A 15000-nucleotide genomic window follows, 5' to 3' on the forward strand; every position below is an offset into this window, starting at 1 on the left:
CCACTGAAGACCATTATCTTAATTCACCAAACAGTAACTATTAAAACTACATGGCTAAACATAACCCTTATCTTAACCAAGACATCAACACTAACCAAAACCCCCCCCCCAAAACTAAATGTAAATTAAACACATAAGGGTGGAATAATTTTCTAAAAAAGTTCCTCTCACTTGCCTCTGTAACTGGGTCGTCCACAATCTGTCGACGACTTTTTTTGAACACAGGCCCAGATCATTTTGGATCTCCTCCAATCCAATATGGCACCGTCTGATCCAGCCTACTGTTCATCTATCCAGACTCTGATACTCTTTCTGCTTCCAGACAATCTCATCCTGTACAAACAATGTCTTCATGTGTCATTCAATTGGTACTAAAGGGGAAAAAAAGAAATCAATCTAGTCAACCAAGACCTTTGTTTCCACTGTGACCTTTTAGTCAGTGTCGTTGCTGGAAAGTGAACCAGCGAGTCTCTTTTAAAAAAAAAAAAAAAAAAGGATAATAACCATAAACTTTAAAATGAAAATGTGGAGATAGAATAACTGTTGCTTGGATTTTACTTTTATTAACATTTAGTCTAATAAAAGTAAAATCAAAGCAACAGTCTGATATTGACCTGTACTTTCAAATGGTAATAAATGCACATAATGCTGTAACACTGAATACATTTTGAAGTAGAGTATTCAATTCAATTTTATTTATAGTATCAATTCATAACAAGAGTTATCTCAAGACACTTTACAGATAGAGTAGGTCTAGACCACACTCTATAATTTACAAAGACCCAACAATTCCAGTAATTCCCGTAGAAAGAGTAAAGAGTAGAGTAGTTTAGATGAGTGGACAGAGGATGATGGATGATTTTCTTTTAGGGCTCTCGCAGCATAAGACCCAAATGAGAGCATTTTGGATGAATTGCCACTGAGCTGGAAAAAGGCTCCCAAGTAGCTGATCTAAATAGTTTTGCTATTTGGTCAGTTGAGAAAGCAAGTGCTGTGTGTATAACCAGAAAACATGTGATATTGTATACCGCTAATTACATGCATGTCACTCATTGGGAGAGAGCTGATGTGAGAGTCCCAAATTGAAACCTGATATGGACACCTGTGGACTGAGAATAGGATCTCAGTCTGTCTGGCTGTACACACAAACACACCTGCATGTGCATGTTAGAACAAGTCCTGTGTCTGGGCTTGGCTTTTTATTACCCTAATACTGGATTGTGAACCACTGGCATTATTGACAGATAATTAGGTCGCTTTCACACCTGGGCTGTTTGGTCCATTTTAAACGAACCCTGGAGCATTTCCGTCAGGTAGTCCGGTTCGTTTGGGGTGGTGTGAAAGCTCATTTGAACTCTGGTGCGAACCAAACAAACAAACTCTGGTCCGCTTAAAAAAACGGCGATCTTGGTTCGCTTCCAAGCGAACTAGAGTTGGGTTCACTTTAGGTGATAAAGCGATCAGACCCAAATACGGGGAGTGAACTAAAACGGTGCATTTACTAGCCTGCAATTTCAACCTTGCACACAATTTACAGAATCATATATGTTTTAAGGGATGGTAACTTTCAGATCCATAAACTATTCTGAGTACATTGTGTGACAACACATCATCACCCCTCTCTCATCGGGGCCGCCCTCTCCTTTACTCGCTGTCTGTTAGCTGCTCACATTGTTCGCCTTCCAACCAGGAAAAAAAACCCAAGATGTTATAAATTTGGTGTTGCTCCATTATTTCAAAGACCAGAAGTGTCGGCGAGTTTCACTCGGATATTCTGCCCAATAAACAAGTAACCATTTTGACCGCTTGACATTTGTTTACAAAGTTTGGTGCGTTTGACAAAGTGCAGTGTGAAAGCTAACCGAACCAAATGAAAAATGCAACAATGTTGCAACTTCACCCCCGAATCGCACCGAGTCTACCAAACTATAGGTGTGAAAGCGCTCTTAGTCAGAGTTGGCAAATGAGCTGAACATTTTTTTCTCTCAAGGTTTAATAAAGGTAATACTTGAAAAGATTGTGTTGTGTTCATATTCTTAATTGGGTTGTATGCAGTCGGATATAATTGATGTTTCTGTTGAGCAGGTGAGGAACAGCTTTTAAGGCCACAGGACTAGGTAACCTCAGGGCTTTTATTTTGAAAAAATAGCATTTTTCAGTGTACTATAGACACTCACATAATTCCTGAAATGTTGGAAGACCTCAAATATTATACCTCTTCCAAAGAAAGTGTGCCCTAAGGTTTCCTGGTTTCCAGCTGTCTTTTTAAACCTCTCTCCATTTGTCTCTCTTATCCCCAGTTTGTCTTTAACCAGTCGACTGGTGAAGACCCTGCTCTATAATTTCATCAGGCAGGAGAAATGTCCACCTCCAACCCACATCTTTGAGCCAAAAGCGGAAGGAGGCCTGCTTTACGGCCTGGCGTCAGGGGTGGCAAGTACGAGTACACACATTTACACACAAATATAACAAAATGAAACGACAACAAAGGAGCAAAAGCAAAATCCATGTATTTGTGCAACCTAAATCATAATATTAAATATATATTATCTCACCACCACAGTTGCTGAGTTATAGGGATACAAGTAGAGAAATACCCAGTTTTTATTTGTGCGTTTATAGCTTGTGTTTATTTTCAATGGTAAAAATTGAATTGGATATTTTAAATGGCTACCTAACAACGTTTGCAAAGCTGCGTCCTGGTTTAACAATGGACATCATGCATGCAGTCAATATGTGTTTTCTTCCAAACTATATGGCTTACATCAGTGGTTATGGCCTTGATGTGGACATGATTGGTGAGCTGTTTAATTAATGAGTGATTTTTCCTTTTTAAGATTGTTTCATTTAAATAATAAATTATTTTTTAGGGGCTTTCAAGGCATGAAATTATCCAGTATTTCAAAAGAAAATAGGAAAAGTCAAGCAAATATTGTGTAAGAGAAATATACGCTCTTCATTTTTATACTATTAATCATGTTGAGACCCCTTAGAGCAGGGGTCTTCAACTTTTTTAAGCCAAGGACCCCTTACCTGAAAGAGAGATGGGCCAGAGGTGATATTGTATAAAATGAAGTTGCATGTTAATCTGGGCCTACAATAACTTGTGGGCGGCCTTAAGCCTTAATACAAACCTTTTTTGCATAGACTACTAAATTATTCAAATTGATTTTATAAATCATGTTTTAATGTTAAGCATACATGTGGCACAATAAATCTATAGGATGAACTGTATCTGTGGATGGCTACCTTAGTGACTACCTTACCTACACACCAGTAAGCAGTAGGGATTTATATTTGCTAATAATATGTTGGATTCATGTTAAGACTTTTTACATTTTACTTTTTAATTAACAATAATTTGGAGGCCCCCCTGCATTGACTCTGAGGACCCCCTAGGGGTCCCGGACCCCCTGTTGAAGATCTCTGCCTTAGATTTATTATGGAGCCCCTTACATCTTACCTTACGTCGTTGTCATTATTCGATCGTGTTGCTTGCCCCTATTGCAGTTTGTTGTAGTGATGTTGCTATATCTCCACACATCAAAATGAAGCTAGTGAGTAGAAACCTCATCAGAAATTATAGGAATGATGGTGAAATTACAAAAATAAGAGCCAGACAGTTAAAAAAAGAAAATAATTGAGTGTGAGGTTTTTCGTTTTTTCCTTGGAGCCAACAAGTGAGAAAAATTATTAATCTGAGAAATGAAAGTGCGAGCCATGCTGACAGGTGTGTGTGTGTGTGTGTGTGTGTGTCTGTGTCTGTGTCTGTGTCTCTGTGTGTTGAATGCATGTTTGAGTGTGAGAATAGGGCTGGGTTTTCCTTCACAGACACGTTTGTTGGTGGCAGATTTCTATCAGTGAGCCATCAGCATTCAACCCAGCCTGTCTGTCTGTGGCCAGTGATCGGCCCAATGAGTTATGGTGTCCTGTTCTGTAATCCCCTAGAGCCTGTCTGTCTGCAGCCGCCTCCCTTATACACACACGCACACCAACAAAGACACAAGTGCTCTTATACTCAGAGCTCAGAAACAACACTTGTTTTCTTTCTCCGTCTCTCTCTGTCTCGTACATGCACATAGTCCTCAGGGATTGGCAGAGTGCACATTTTAATTTGAATGTTGAAAATAGGTCTATACACAGGTGTTGTTCTAAAGTAACAGTAAATATTAGTAGAATTCTTTTAACTTTGCTGCATGAGCGAATATTCAGCCAGTTAAAAGGGAGCTGCACCAATTTTACACGTTTACTAGTCATGGTTAGTATATCACAGGCAGTGAAAGTCTAACAGAAGTACCTAAACCTTTCAAACGCACTCCATAGAATCTGTACATCTACATACAGTGTTCTGGACTAGACTCCACTACCTCAACTTCCTTTACATACATGCTTTTTTATAGAAGTCATGTTTCTCATGTTAGTAACATGTAAAATAAGTCAAACATGCCTACACACTCACATTCATAGACAGTCTGGATTTTCCCCAGAAACAAGCACTGTTCACTGGCAAAGAAAGCTGTGCTTGACTTCCATCACCATGTTAATGTGTGGGTGGATAGGATGTCTCTTCCTCTCTTGCTTTTAAACGCTCTGCTGTCTAAATCTGAACGAGAGTCTGCAGGGGGATTATCACCCAGACTGGGAACCTTTGGCTTCTTCCTCGTCTCTACTCTCGTCTGTGCTACTTGTCTTAACTGTATTCGTCTCTACTCGTCTCTACTCTGCTCTGTTCTACTTGTCTTAACTGTACTCGTCTCTACTCGTCTCTACTCTGCTCTGTTCTACTGGTCTTAACTGTACTCGTCTCTACTCTGTTCTACTTATCTTAACTATACTCGTCTCTACTCTGTTCTACTTATCTTAACTATACTCGTCTCTACTCTACTCTGTTCTACTTGTCTTAACTGTACTCGTCTCTACTCTGCTCTGTTCTACTTGTCTTAACTGTGCTCGTCTCTATTCTGTTCTACTTGTCTTAACTGTGCTCGTCTCTACTCTGTTCTACTTGTCTTAACTGTACTCGTCTCTACTCTGTTCTACTTGTCTTAACTGTACTCGTCTCTACTCTACTCTGTTCTACTTGTCTTAACTGTACTCGTCTCTACTCTGCTCTGTTCTACTTGTCTTAACTGTGCTCGTCTCTATTCTGTTCTACTTATCTTAACTGTACTCGACTCTACTCTGTTCTACTTGTCTTAACTGTACTCGTCTCTACTCTGTTCTACTTGTCTTAACTGTACTCGTCTCTTCTCGTCTCTACTCTGCTCTGTCCTACTTGTCTTAACTGTACTCGTCTCTACTCTGTTCTACTTGTCTTAACTGTACTCGTCTCTACTCTGCTCTGTTCTACTTGTCTTAACTGTACTCGTCTCTACTCTAGTCTGTTCTACTTGTCTTAACTGTACTCGTCTCTACTTGTCTCTACTCTATTCAACTTGACTTGACCCTTACCTACTCTATTCTACTATCCTCTCTTCTCCACTATTCTACTCTTTCACTTTAGTGTACACTCTCCTTTTCTTTATTCAACTTGACTATATTCTACTCTACTCTCCTACACTGCCCTCTATTCAAATTGACTCGACTTGACTCCTACTTACTGTATTCTACTCTCCTCTCTTCTCCATTTTTCTACTCTACTTTATTTCACTCTACTCTCCTTTACTGTACTTTACGCGCTCCTCTTCTCTATTCAACTTGACTTGACTCTACTTAACTCTTACATACTCTATTCTACTCTACAGTATTCTACTGTACTCCCTTATTCCACTGTACACAGCTCTGCTCTCCTCTATTTGACTTGACTCTTACTTTGTCTATTTTATTCTCATCTCCTCCTCTCTACTTTATTCTCCTATCCTTACCTTTCTTCTCATCCATTCTCTTCTATTCTGCTCTACTCTATGCTACACTCCTCTCCCATGTACTTTTTTGTGTTTGTATATGGTAGCTTTGTCTCACATACACACACAACACTATTTGAGCCACCCATCTGCCTACAAGCAGACACACATGAAGATAATTCCTTTGCAATCCTCATGTTTTTACATTGCTGCCGTAGAGAGGCTTAGTAACTCTGCTTCTTGTATAGTCCAAGGGCGGTGGTCCCAATCCACTCTTTTGATAACACAGACACCTTGTTAGATCTACATTTATGTCTGTGAGGTCCTCATTAGTATAGCACACTTAACAGAAAACTTGCTGGTCACCCTGGGTGTACGTTTTAGCCCTAGCTTTTTATTATGATTCTGATAAGTTGTTGGAATGTTTTCATATGTTATTATGTTTTTGTTAGAATGCTTTTGGATTGGGTTTGGATGAAAGTGCTTTGAGCATATATTTTCATTTGTGTGAGATTATCAGAGTAGTGTGTTTGTTTATTGTCTGTACAGCATGTTTCCCCATGTGCATTTTTGGATAATCCTCACGAGTTTGGCATTTTGTGTGTGTGTGTGTATCTGTGTGCTTGGCCAAGGCATTGGCCTGAAGCCCTGATGTCATATTTAATTTAGTGTTATGCAAGTAAATAAGTAAGTAGCACATTCTGTCTGTCTCTGTTCACCAGGCGTTCACATCTCTGTCTGCACTGAAGGGTTTGTTCTCAGCTGTAACTATGAGAACACATTTCCCACCTCAGCTCCCTTCTCTGCACAATGGTGTATGTTGCATGTAGCAGAGAGTGAAATGGAAAAACACAACAGAGATTTCGTCTCTTTTGGTGATGTGTATATAAACTGGTGGGTTATTTATTTTTTTAGCCATGTTAGTCTGCTACTTGGTCTGTCGGCCCACCACTTTGGTCCAGACGGAAATATATCAACAACTATTGAACAAACCATTGCATTGCCATGACATTTTCTATGGATATTCATGGTGCACAGAGGATCAATCCAACCTGACTTTTCCTTTAGCGCCACCACTAAATTGAGGCTTTCATTTTTTCCTGAGAAATATCATTAATGGACATTATAGGTTCCCAGATAATGTATCTTAATGACTTTGGTGATCCTCTAACTTTTTATCTAGTGCCATCATCAGGTCAAAAATGTAATTTGTCCAATACTTGATTGACTGATTAATGACTAAAATACCTGCAAACTAATGGCAATCCTATCAGCCTCCGTTATACTTTGTTTTTAGTGTTAATTAACAGATGTTAGCATGCTAAACTAAGATGGTGAACATGGTGGACATTATACCTGCTTAACATTAGAATGTGAGCTTTGTCATTGGGAATATGTTCACGTTAGCATTTATATTTAGCCACATAGTCTTGTTTTTTATCCTTGGTAGGTAAGGAGAAACTGTCCAGGTGTGGACTTAAATTCAGCACCAAATAATTGCAGTGTTGACTTATTAGATAACTGAGCTATATTACATTTAAATAATTGTATGTAATTCCAGTTATGTACTCTGTTTTTTATCTCAAACAATCATCTAGATGTACAGTATATACTATTATGGATGTCATATTAAATACAAACTAAATACATTTAGCCTTTAACTATCAATGTACTATTGTGTATCATAATCATATGCATAGGGGAGTGATCCTTTTGTGTTAATATGAATGTATTGTGGCGTATAGCAGCTGCATAGAGGGAATTAATGCTACAGAAAAATTGTGCGTGTGTGTGCCAGTGACTGTAAAGGTTAATATGCATCTGGAGTTGGTACCGGGTCATGGTTGAGTGAAGTAGATGTCAGGGGGAAGATGTTGATTTAGAAAGGATGGTTTACAGCCTGTGTCCGAATATTTGGAAAGACTGCAGATATTTGATTGTGTAATGATAATTTGGTTTGAATATAGAAGTTGACTTTGTCCCAACAGTTGTGTCTGATGCTGGTGATCATTATGTAAGACTACACAGAGCATTCTGTCCTAAAACCAAGGCGTAGTCAAACATTAAAAGCTATACTTTTGCAACAGAAATCATATTATGGTCTGTTTTAATGGTAAGCATTTACAGGCTGTATTGTAAGGAGACCAGTAGAGGTTTGTAGGTCATGTAGAGTTTTCAGAGATGTTGTGGTTGTTGTCGATACAGGCTCAAGTAAAGCAAGACTTTGTATGTACAGTTGTGTGTGTGTGTCTGACAGTAGGATGCCTTCACTGCCCCCGAGTCCTGAAGCCGAGATTCTGATTTCAGCATGCCAGCCTCTATGTCCATGTGTGACCTTCTCTTTTCCTCACTTTCCCCTTCCCTTCCCTTTCCTCCTCTTCGTGTCCTCCTCCTCTTTTTCCACTGGGCGGCTGGCCAGGGCCGGAGCAGGCCTAAGCAGTGTAGCATTATTGGGTATGTGGTGGGCAGGCAGACAGGCTGAGGGAACCGAGCCAGACGGATAACAAACAGCACCCACTAAGGTAAAATAGAGCGGTGTGTGTGTGTAAGTGTATGTGTGCGAGAGTGCAGGAAATGTGGCTGCCAGACCGGGCTCTCTGACACTGTTGGGCTAGTCACTGTGGTGCCAGTGATGAGATGAACAGGGCTCCGTCACAACTTGGCCCTCTCTATCAAGATCTTATTTTCTCTTACACTTCTCTTTCTGAGCTGTAGAAGGACAGAAGAGTATCATGTTGAGAGAGAGAGAGAGAGAGAGAGAGAGAGAGAGAGAGAGAGAGAGTGAGTGTGTGAGTCTGAGTCTGATGAATTACGTAATTTCTCTCTTGGGGATTTCTTGTTGTGGATTGTGTTGATGTCCTTTTACTCAAATATAAACAAATGTATTCCCCTACTTACTGGAATTGCATACACATGTATACACACAGGGTCAGACTAAGTCTTTACTAGCCATTAGTGAATTTATTGGCAAACCAACATTTAAACCATGGATGTTCTTAAGAATTGTACACAGTGTCTCAAGTTGTTGAAAAGAAACCCTTAGGCAGAGCAAGTATTTTGTTATGCATAATTGATGAAGACCCTGTGAGGTTGAAACCAGTCCCAAGTTTTCACAAGTTGTTCCTTTGTTCTGTCTCCTTACTTTTAGAATACAAGAAAAGGACACTGGGTTGTGACCTGCCATTTTCTACTTCAGTTCATCTTTTAATGTAGCAGGATGTCAGTGTAGATGAAGCATTTCACCCTTATAATGTTTTGAATGTCTCCTTGTTCGCTTGACTTAAATTATTTTTGGTTCAGTAACCAAGTAAACTGATGATGTGAGTGTGTCATAGTTGGATGGATCAGGATGACTTAATGACATTACTCTCACATAAAGGAGAGTGTGTGCAAATTCAGTCAGATACATTGATCTGCTCTTCCATCCTTTGCCACTAGATGGCAACACATCTACTCAGCTTCTCCTCAAATTCAGTAGCTTGATCAGTGTGGACCTGCAACACACTGTCTCTCACTAGTGCTTGGTTTGTGCCTTCGTGTGGCTAGACGTGCAGGAGCCAGTGGCTGTCATCTCTGTACCTTGGTGTTCATGCTTCCCGTGCTTCTCATGACGCCTGAAAGCACCAGCACTTCTGCAGCTCTGTAGGAAATTCAGCTCCCTCTCACTCCCCTAACAAGAAAAACGAACCCAACTCCAGTTGGCCAGTAGTTCCAGTTTGTCTTTGTTCTGTGGCGCCGTCTATGTTGTTTCAAATTTCAGGTTCTGCAAACGATCATGCGTGACTCCATTGTGCCCATTTTGGCCTTGATTACATCAGTCTGACTGCACATACTCTTTTGCATTCATTTCCCTATGAAGCATAAATCAGTTATAAGGCTGAAGAGCTGCAGGTTGTGAGAATACTTTATAAAAAGGTTGTCATACACAACCCGACTGCTTTTGATTACTGGATCCTGCACAGTTCCATCTACTTATCTGTTGTACTGAAAAGGAGAGCTGCTCAGGCCAGCCTTGAAATATTTTTATTAGGGCTGTCAATCGATTAAAAAATGTAATCTAATTAATTACATACTCTGTGATTAATTAATCGAAATTAATCGCATACATAATTAACGGTGCCTGAACCGATACTTTTTAAGAAAGTAAAAAAAGAAAAGAAAAAAAAGGGTACTAAACAACAGTTGGTGACATCAAAGAACGGCTTGTTTATTGCTAAGGCCATATGGTCAAAATTAAATGATTTAATAATAATGTATAACAATAACAAATTTCACTAGTAAATTGCTGTTGAACGACAAAAACAACCAGATAGGAAAAGGACATTTACAATAACTTCAAATGCACCACGAGGCTGTAGTTTACCAGTTTCATTGAACGCACCGTCTGTGTTGTTTTTCCGACGGCAGCTGCAGATTGTTACATACCGGTGTTGAATCCTCTACAGTAAAACACAGGCTAGCGGTAGGCCAACGTTAGCTGCTGTCGAGTATAGTGTTAATTAGCGTCACGTGCAGCGGTGTTTGTGTTTCAGAGCATCGGAGAGAAGCGCAGACATATCAGTGGCACCAGATTTCGGTAGCCAGGGTTGGCAGGAAGAAGATTTTTACAAGTAAATGTTCCAATCAATGATCCAGGCTTCATTTTACAGTCCAATGGTGACTAGAACGGCTCCGGGTCAAACGTCAATATGGAATGGTTTAATCTGCGTTATTTTGACAGCCCTAATATATATATATATATATATATATATATATATATATATATATATATATATATATATATATATATATATATATATATATATATATATATATATATACTAAAAAAATGGTGTGTGTGTCCGTCTCCAGGTGGGCTGTGGAGTGTCTTTACATTGGGTGGAGCTGGCAGCAAAGCCGGCATAGACCAGGAACACAACCCCTTACCTTTGTCCAATCAGAGCCTTCTGTTACTGCTGGTCCTAGCCAATTTGACAGACGGGCCTGACTGGCCCAACCCCTACCGCCAAGCCATCACTTGTTTCAGAAACACACAAGGTAATATATTTGAATCCGTTGTACATATTTCAGAGTTGTTCATGTGTATGACATGTACCGGAGGGTAATGATGTAATAAAATAATACTCTTGATAATATTTACCCATCTAGACACATCGTCGCTGTCCGTGGAGCAACCTCACACGTTCCAAATCAATTTCAACAGTCTGTACACAGCGTTGTGTGAGCAGCAGCGCTCTGACCAGGCCACACTTCTGCTGTACACCCTCCTTCACCAGAACACCAACATGAGGACATACATGCTCTCCAGAACCGACATGGACAATCTGGTGGGTGGGATGGCAATGAAGACAATTGTTAATTTACACACATGCATGCACATTCATTATTCCTGTCTAAGTCTGACATTTTGTTGTGTAGTTTATTGACAAGGCATAAGCAAGGCACATTGTATGATTGGATAATCCTTAACAAAACACATTATGCAGTCCTTCCTTACACACATGGGTATGGCCATGAAATGGTTTCATCTGGGACCAATGCTATGGCTCGGTAAACAGTGAGGATGTATGTAGTGGCAGCTGGTGCTATTCTGTCCATGTGGGACAGTGCCAGTTATTCCTTACAGCAGAGTGAATGTACTGAGGCAGTTTAGTGAATGAAAATCAATCTTTTGCTCAGCATGTCAGATGGTAACACATTCACTGGTAGACAGTCACATATGACTGCTCTTTCACACAGTGTAACACTAAATAATTTGGTTTTATTGAAAGGAGTGGAAGTATGAGTTAAAGTCATGTATATTATTTAGCCTTTGTACCAGGTTTAAAAAGACTTGGCATCTCAACTAAAACTTAAAGCCAAACATGTGCAGGAAATTACTTTAATTTACAATCATATTTTGAAACTGCAGGTCAATTAAATTAATTTACATCTCTCAGTATGACCTTTCTGTGTTATTATAATAAAATATCATCATTAGCAGATCTAGATTCAGCTTAGTGTGTGTGTGTGTTGGGGCGGCGGCGTTACTAATGAGTCTAGCCACAATAAAGCACCGTTGCACGACAGTGTAATGAGCTAACACTGCATCTGTGTGGGTTCATCGCTCACTATGCTAGCTACTAACTGCTTTCACTCTGACAGTATAATTCGGAGAATGAAATCTTTTGCACACTGTTGTCGGATCACTTTTACCATCTGCTTTGCATACTTCTGAATATAACATATATATACACACACACACATACTGCCTCCACCTATAGTTTAGCAGCCATGAATTAGTAAATGTATTCTCAACTAGCATCCGCAGTGCTGCTTTTACTGTTTCTTTTACTTGGTACTCAGTTTGAACCACACTACAGTAGCAGGTATTTATGTAGTATGATTGTATTGGGCTAGAAGCTTCCTTTCCCTGAAGAGAATAATAAAAACAATACATTTTTCATTGTGCACACCTTATGCTTTGGTATTCAGCCTTTCAATTGCATCCGTTACAAGACTATTTTCCTTTTTGTCCTCTCAGGCTGTTTGATTGTGGAATCTTGTAACAGATTTAATGAATGTCATTTCTGCGACTCCACCTACACACACATGCTGAGCTCTTCCTTCTGCTCTCCCACTCTTCCTCTCAGGTGTTGCCCATCCTCGAGATCCTTTACCACGTGGAGGACAGAAATTCTCATCATGTCTACATGGCCCTCATTATCCTCCTCATCCTTACAGAGGACGATGCCTTCAATCGCTCCATCCATGAGGTGGTGGGTAGACACAGTTTAATACACATTGTTCACATGTCAGGTGTTGCCACTGCAACATTCCTTTACTTGCAATGGCCGGGATAATCACAATCATTCCTGATGTTTTTAACATCTCATCTCAAATGTCTTATTTTCTTGTCTCTCTCCCTCTCGCAGGTATTGAAGAATGTCTCATGGTACACAGAGAGAACATTGACAGAGATCTCACTTGGCAGTTTGCTCATCCTGGTGGTCATCCGCACCATCCAATTCAACATGACCCGGACAAGAGTAAGTTTAACACATTCAAATGTACAGTTTGTGCACTTGCAAAGTAAACAACTATGCATTCAGAACCCAAATAGTAATTAATCACATCCACATTCGAAGATTGAAATACAGAGTCATTTACAGTTTAACAGTAACATCAGGTAACATGTCTGTTTGTGTGTGCATCCTCCCCAGGATAAATACCTCCACACCAACTGTCTTGCTGCACTTGCCAACATGTCAGCCCAGTTTCGTTGTCTCCATCAGTATGCTGCCCAGCGTATCATCAGGTGAGGACATATTGGAGGTGTACAATAGACCAGAGGATGATAGAAAATGTTAATTGGTAGCTTCTTTCTTCCATTAATCAATTTTCTATAGGACCTATTCCAGCTCTTGTCTTATTCTAGTAAATGTCTGCTTTGGAAGAATATTAAAAGTGGTTTGAAACTAAAAGCAAAGTTGTCAAACACTGAGGTAAAGTGACCACGTCATTTTTTTTTATTCTGTACTGCCTGTTTGACATTGAATAAGTTACCTTTAGTGGTTTGTTTGAATTAGAATCTGGATACTGACCTTTTTATATTTGAAGGTCTTGATATCCTCCAACTAGGGATGAGAGATATCCATAAAATCCTAGTATATCAGATTTTATATTACAATATCGATGCATATGTTGAAATGATAAATTGATTGTTAATGGATCAATTAACCAGACAGGGATGCCAGTTATTGGCGAAAGTAAATACCACAAAATAAATTGTATATTGTTATATTGTCTCATGGCATTGTCATATCTCTGACCCCTACTAACTGAACTACTACTACTACTGAATGTGCTTCCTTTCTGGCTGACAGATTGAATAAAACAGACAACAATTGTGCATCAGAGAGAGAGAAACCGGGTCAAAAATATAAATCAGTTAATAAAGTAGGAGAAGATGGCACCCCATCAAAACAGTAAATGTGTTTCAGCCAGAGGCCTTTCTCAGGGCGTGGATGAGGATAAAGTATGCCCAAACTAGAGCTATTGCACAGGTGATAACGTGCTTTCTGACGTCTTTGTAGTTCCGTGTACTAAAACCTACAGCATAAGATCACACATTTAGCTGGTGTGTATTTCAACTGTTTAATTGCTGCTTTAAGTAAGTGGCAGGCTTCAACACAATCTTAATCTGTGTGAGGCAAGCAAAGACGCAAAAAGAGAGACGGAAATTGCCCAAAGACAAGGTTCTAATTCACACACAAGCACACTCATTCATTTTAATGATCATTGTAGTAACTTGAAAGTGGCTGCAGCAGAAGAGAGGAAGAAATTAAATATTGAGCAAGTGGTGTGCCTGTGTGGAGAGGAACATTGTGTAAGACGATGAGAGAAAGAGTTTGGCTGACGAGGAGACAGCAGACGCGAGGACAAGGTCGAAACCGCACACATCGAGTAATTCATGTCCGTTTGTTAACTCCAGACACACAGGAAGGAAGGTTTTCTTCCCTGACGACACACATTCACGCACATTTGAGGATTCTCTTATCTCACTGCATGTGTCTCTCTCCATATCTGTGACTCTCTGGTGTTTTGAGTCAGAAAGGAACACTGTCTGTGAATGTGTTTGTGTCTGTCCTTTAGTGATGTAGAGCAACTGACTCCATGTCTGATGATGATGATAATAATAATGATGATGATGATGACTATGATGGCCAGGGCTGGGCTAAACTGGCTGGCTAGATAAAGGGAATTTCCTGCCAGGAATTTCCAAATGTCTGCCAGACACTGCTGAACTCTGCTCCTTAATGAACTCTTTGAGAGAATCATAGTTTGTGCTGTTTATTTACAGGCATCAGGTTGGGTTTGAATTTCTTTCTGCTGCATTCTGTCCTCCATATCCACATTCTCCTCTGTCACCACACATGCTCATGTGTTACATTAATCCAGTAGTTGGGTGTGAGTACTCTCTCAGTTAATTGTTTGGTCTAAAAATGTCAGCAAATAGCAAAAGATGAAGTTTCCAGAGCCCACAATGACGTCTTAAAATGCCTTGCTTGGTCTGACCAACAGTTCAAAGCTACAAAACTCAGAAGAACATATTCACATTTGAGAAGTTGGAGCCTATTTTTTGTACTAGAATGACTGATTAAATGTGAAAATAGTT

General features: G+C 39.7%; 1 protein-coding gene across 2 annotated transcripts in view; it reads left to right on the top strand.

Annotated features, from left to right (window-relative positions):
* Positions 1 to 15000, top strand: part of dym (dymeclin) — a 56833-nt gene that overhangs the window by 10656 nt on the left and 31177 nt on the right. For both annotated transcript variants that reach the window (XM_078271545.1, XM_078271544.1), the window contains exons 8-13: positions 2301 to 2437; positions 10695 to 10880; positions 10992 to 11170; positions 12476 to 12601; positions 12758 to 12871; positions 13046 to 13140. In XM_078271545.1, coding sequence (XP_078127671.1) covers positions 2301 to 2437; positions 10695 to 10880; positions 10992 to 11170; positions 12476 to 12601; positions 12758 to 12871; positions 13046 to 13140 — 837 coding nt within the window. The remainder of the gene's footprint in view (positions 1 to 2300; positions 2438 to 10694; positions 10881 to 10991; positions 11171 to 12475; positions 12602 to 12757; positions 12872 to 13045; positions 13141 to 15000) is intronic.

The sequence above is a fragment of the Sander vitreus genome, chromosome 16 (assembly GCF_031162955.1).
Source record: "Sander vitreus isolate 19-12246 chromosome 16, sanVit1, whole genome shotgun sequence".
NCBI classification, from domain to species: Eukaryota; Metazoa; Chordata; class Actinopteri; order Perciformes; family Percidae; genus Sander; species Sander vitreus.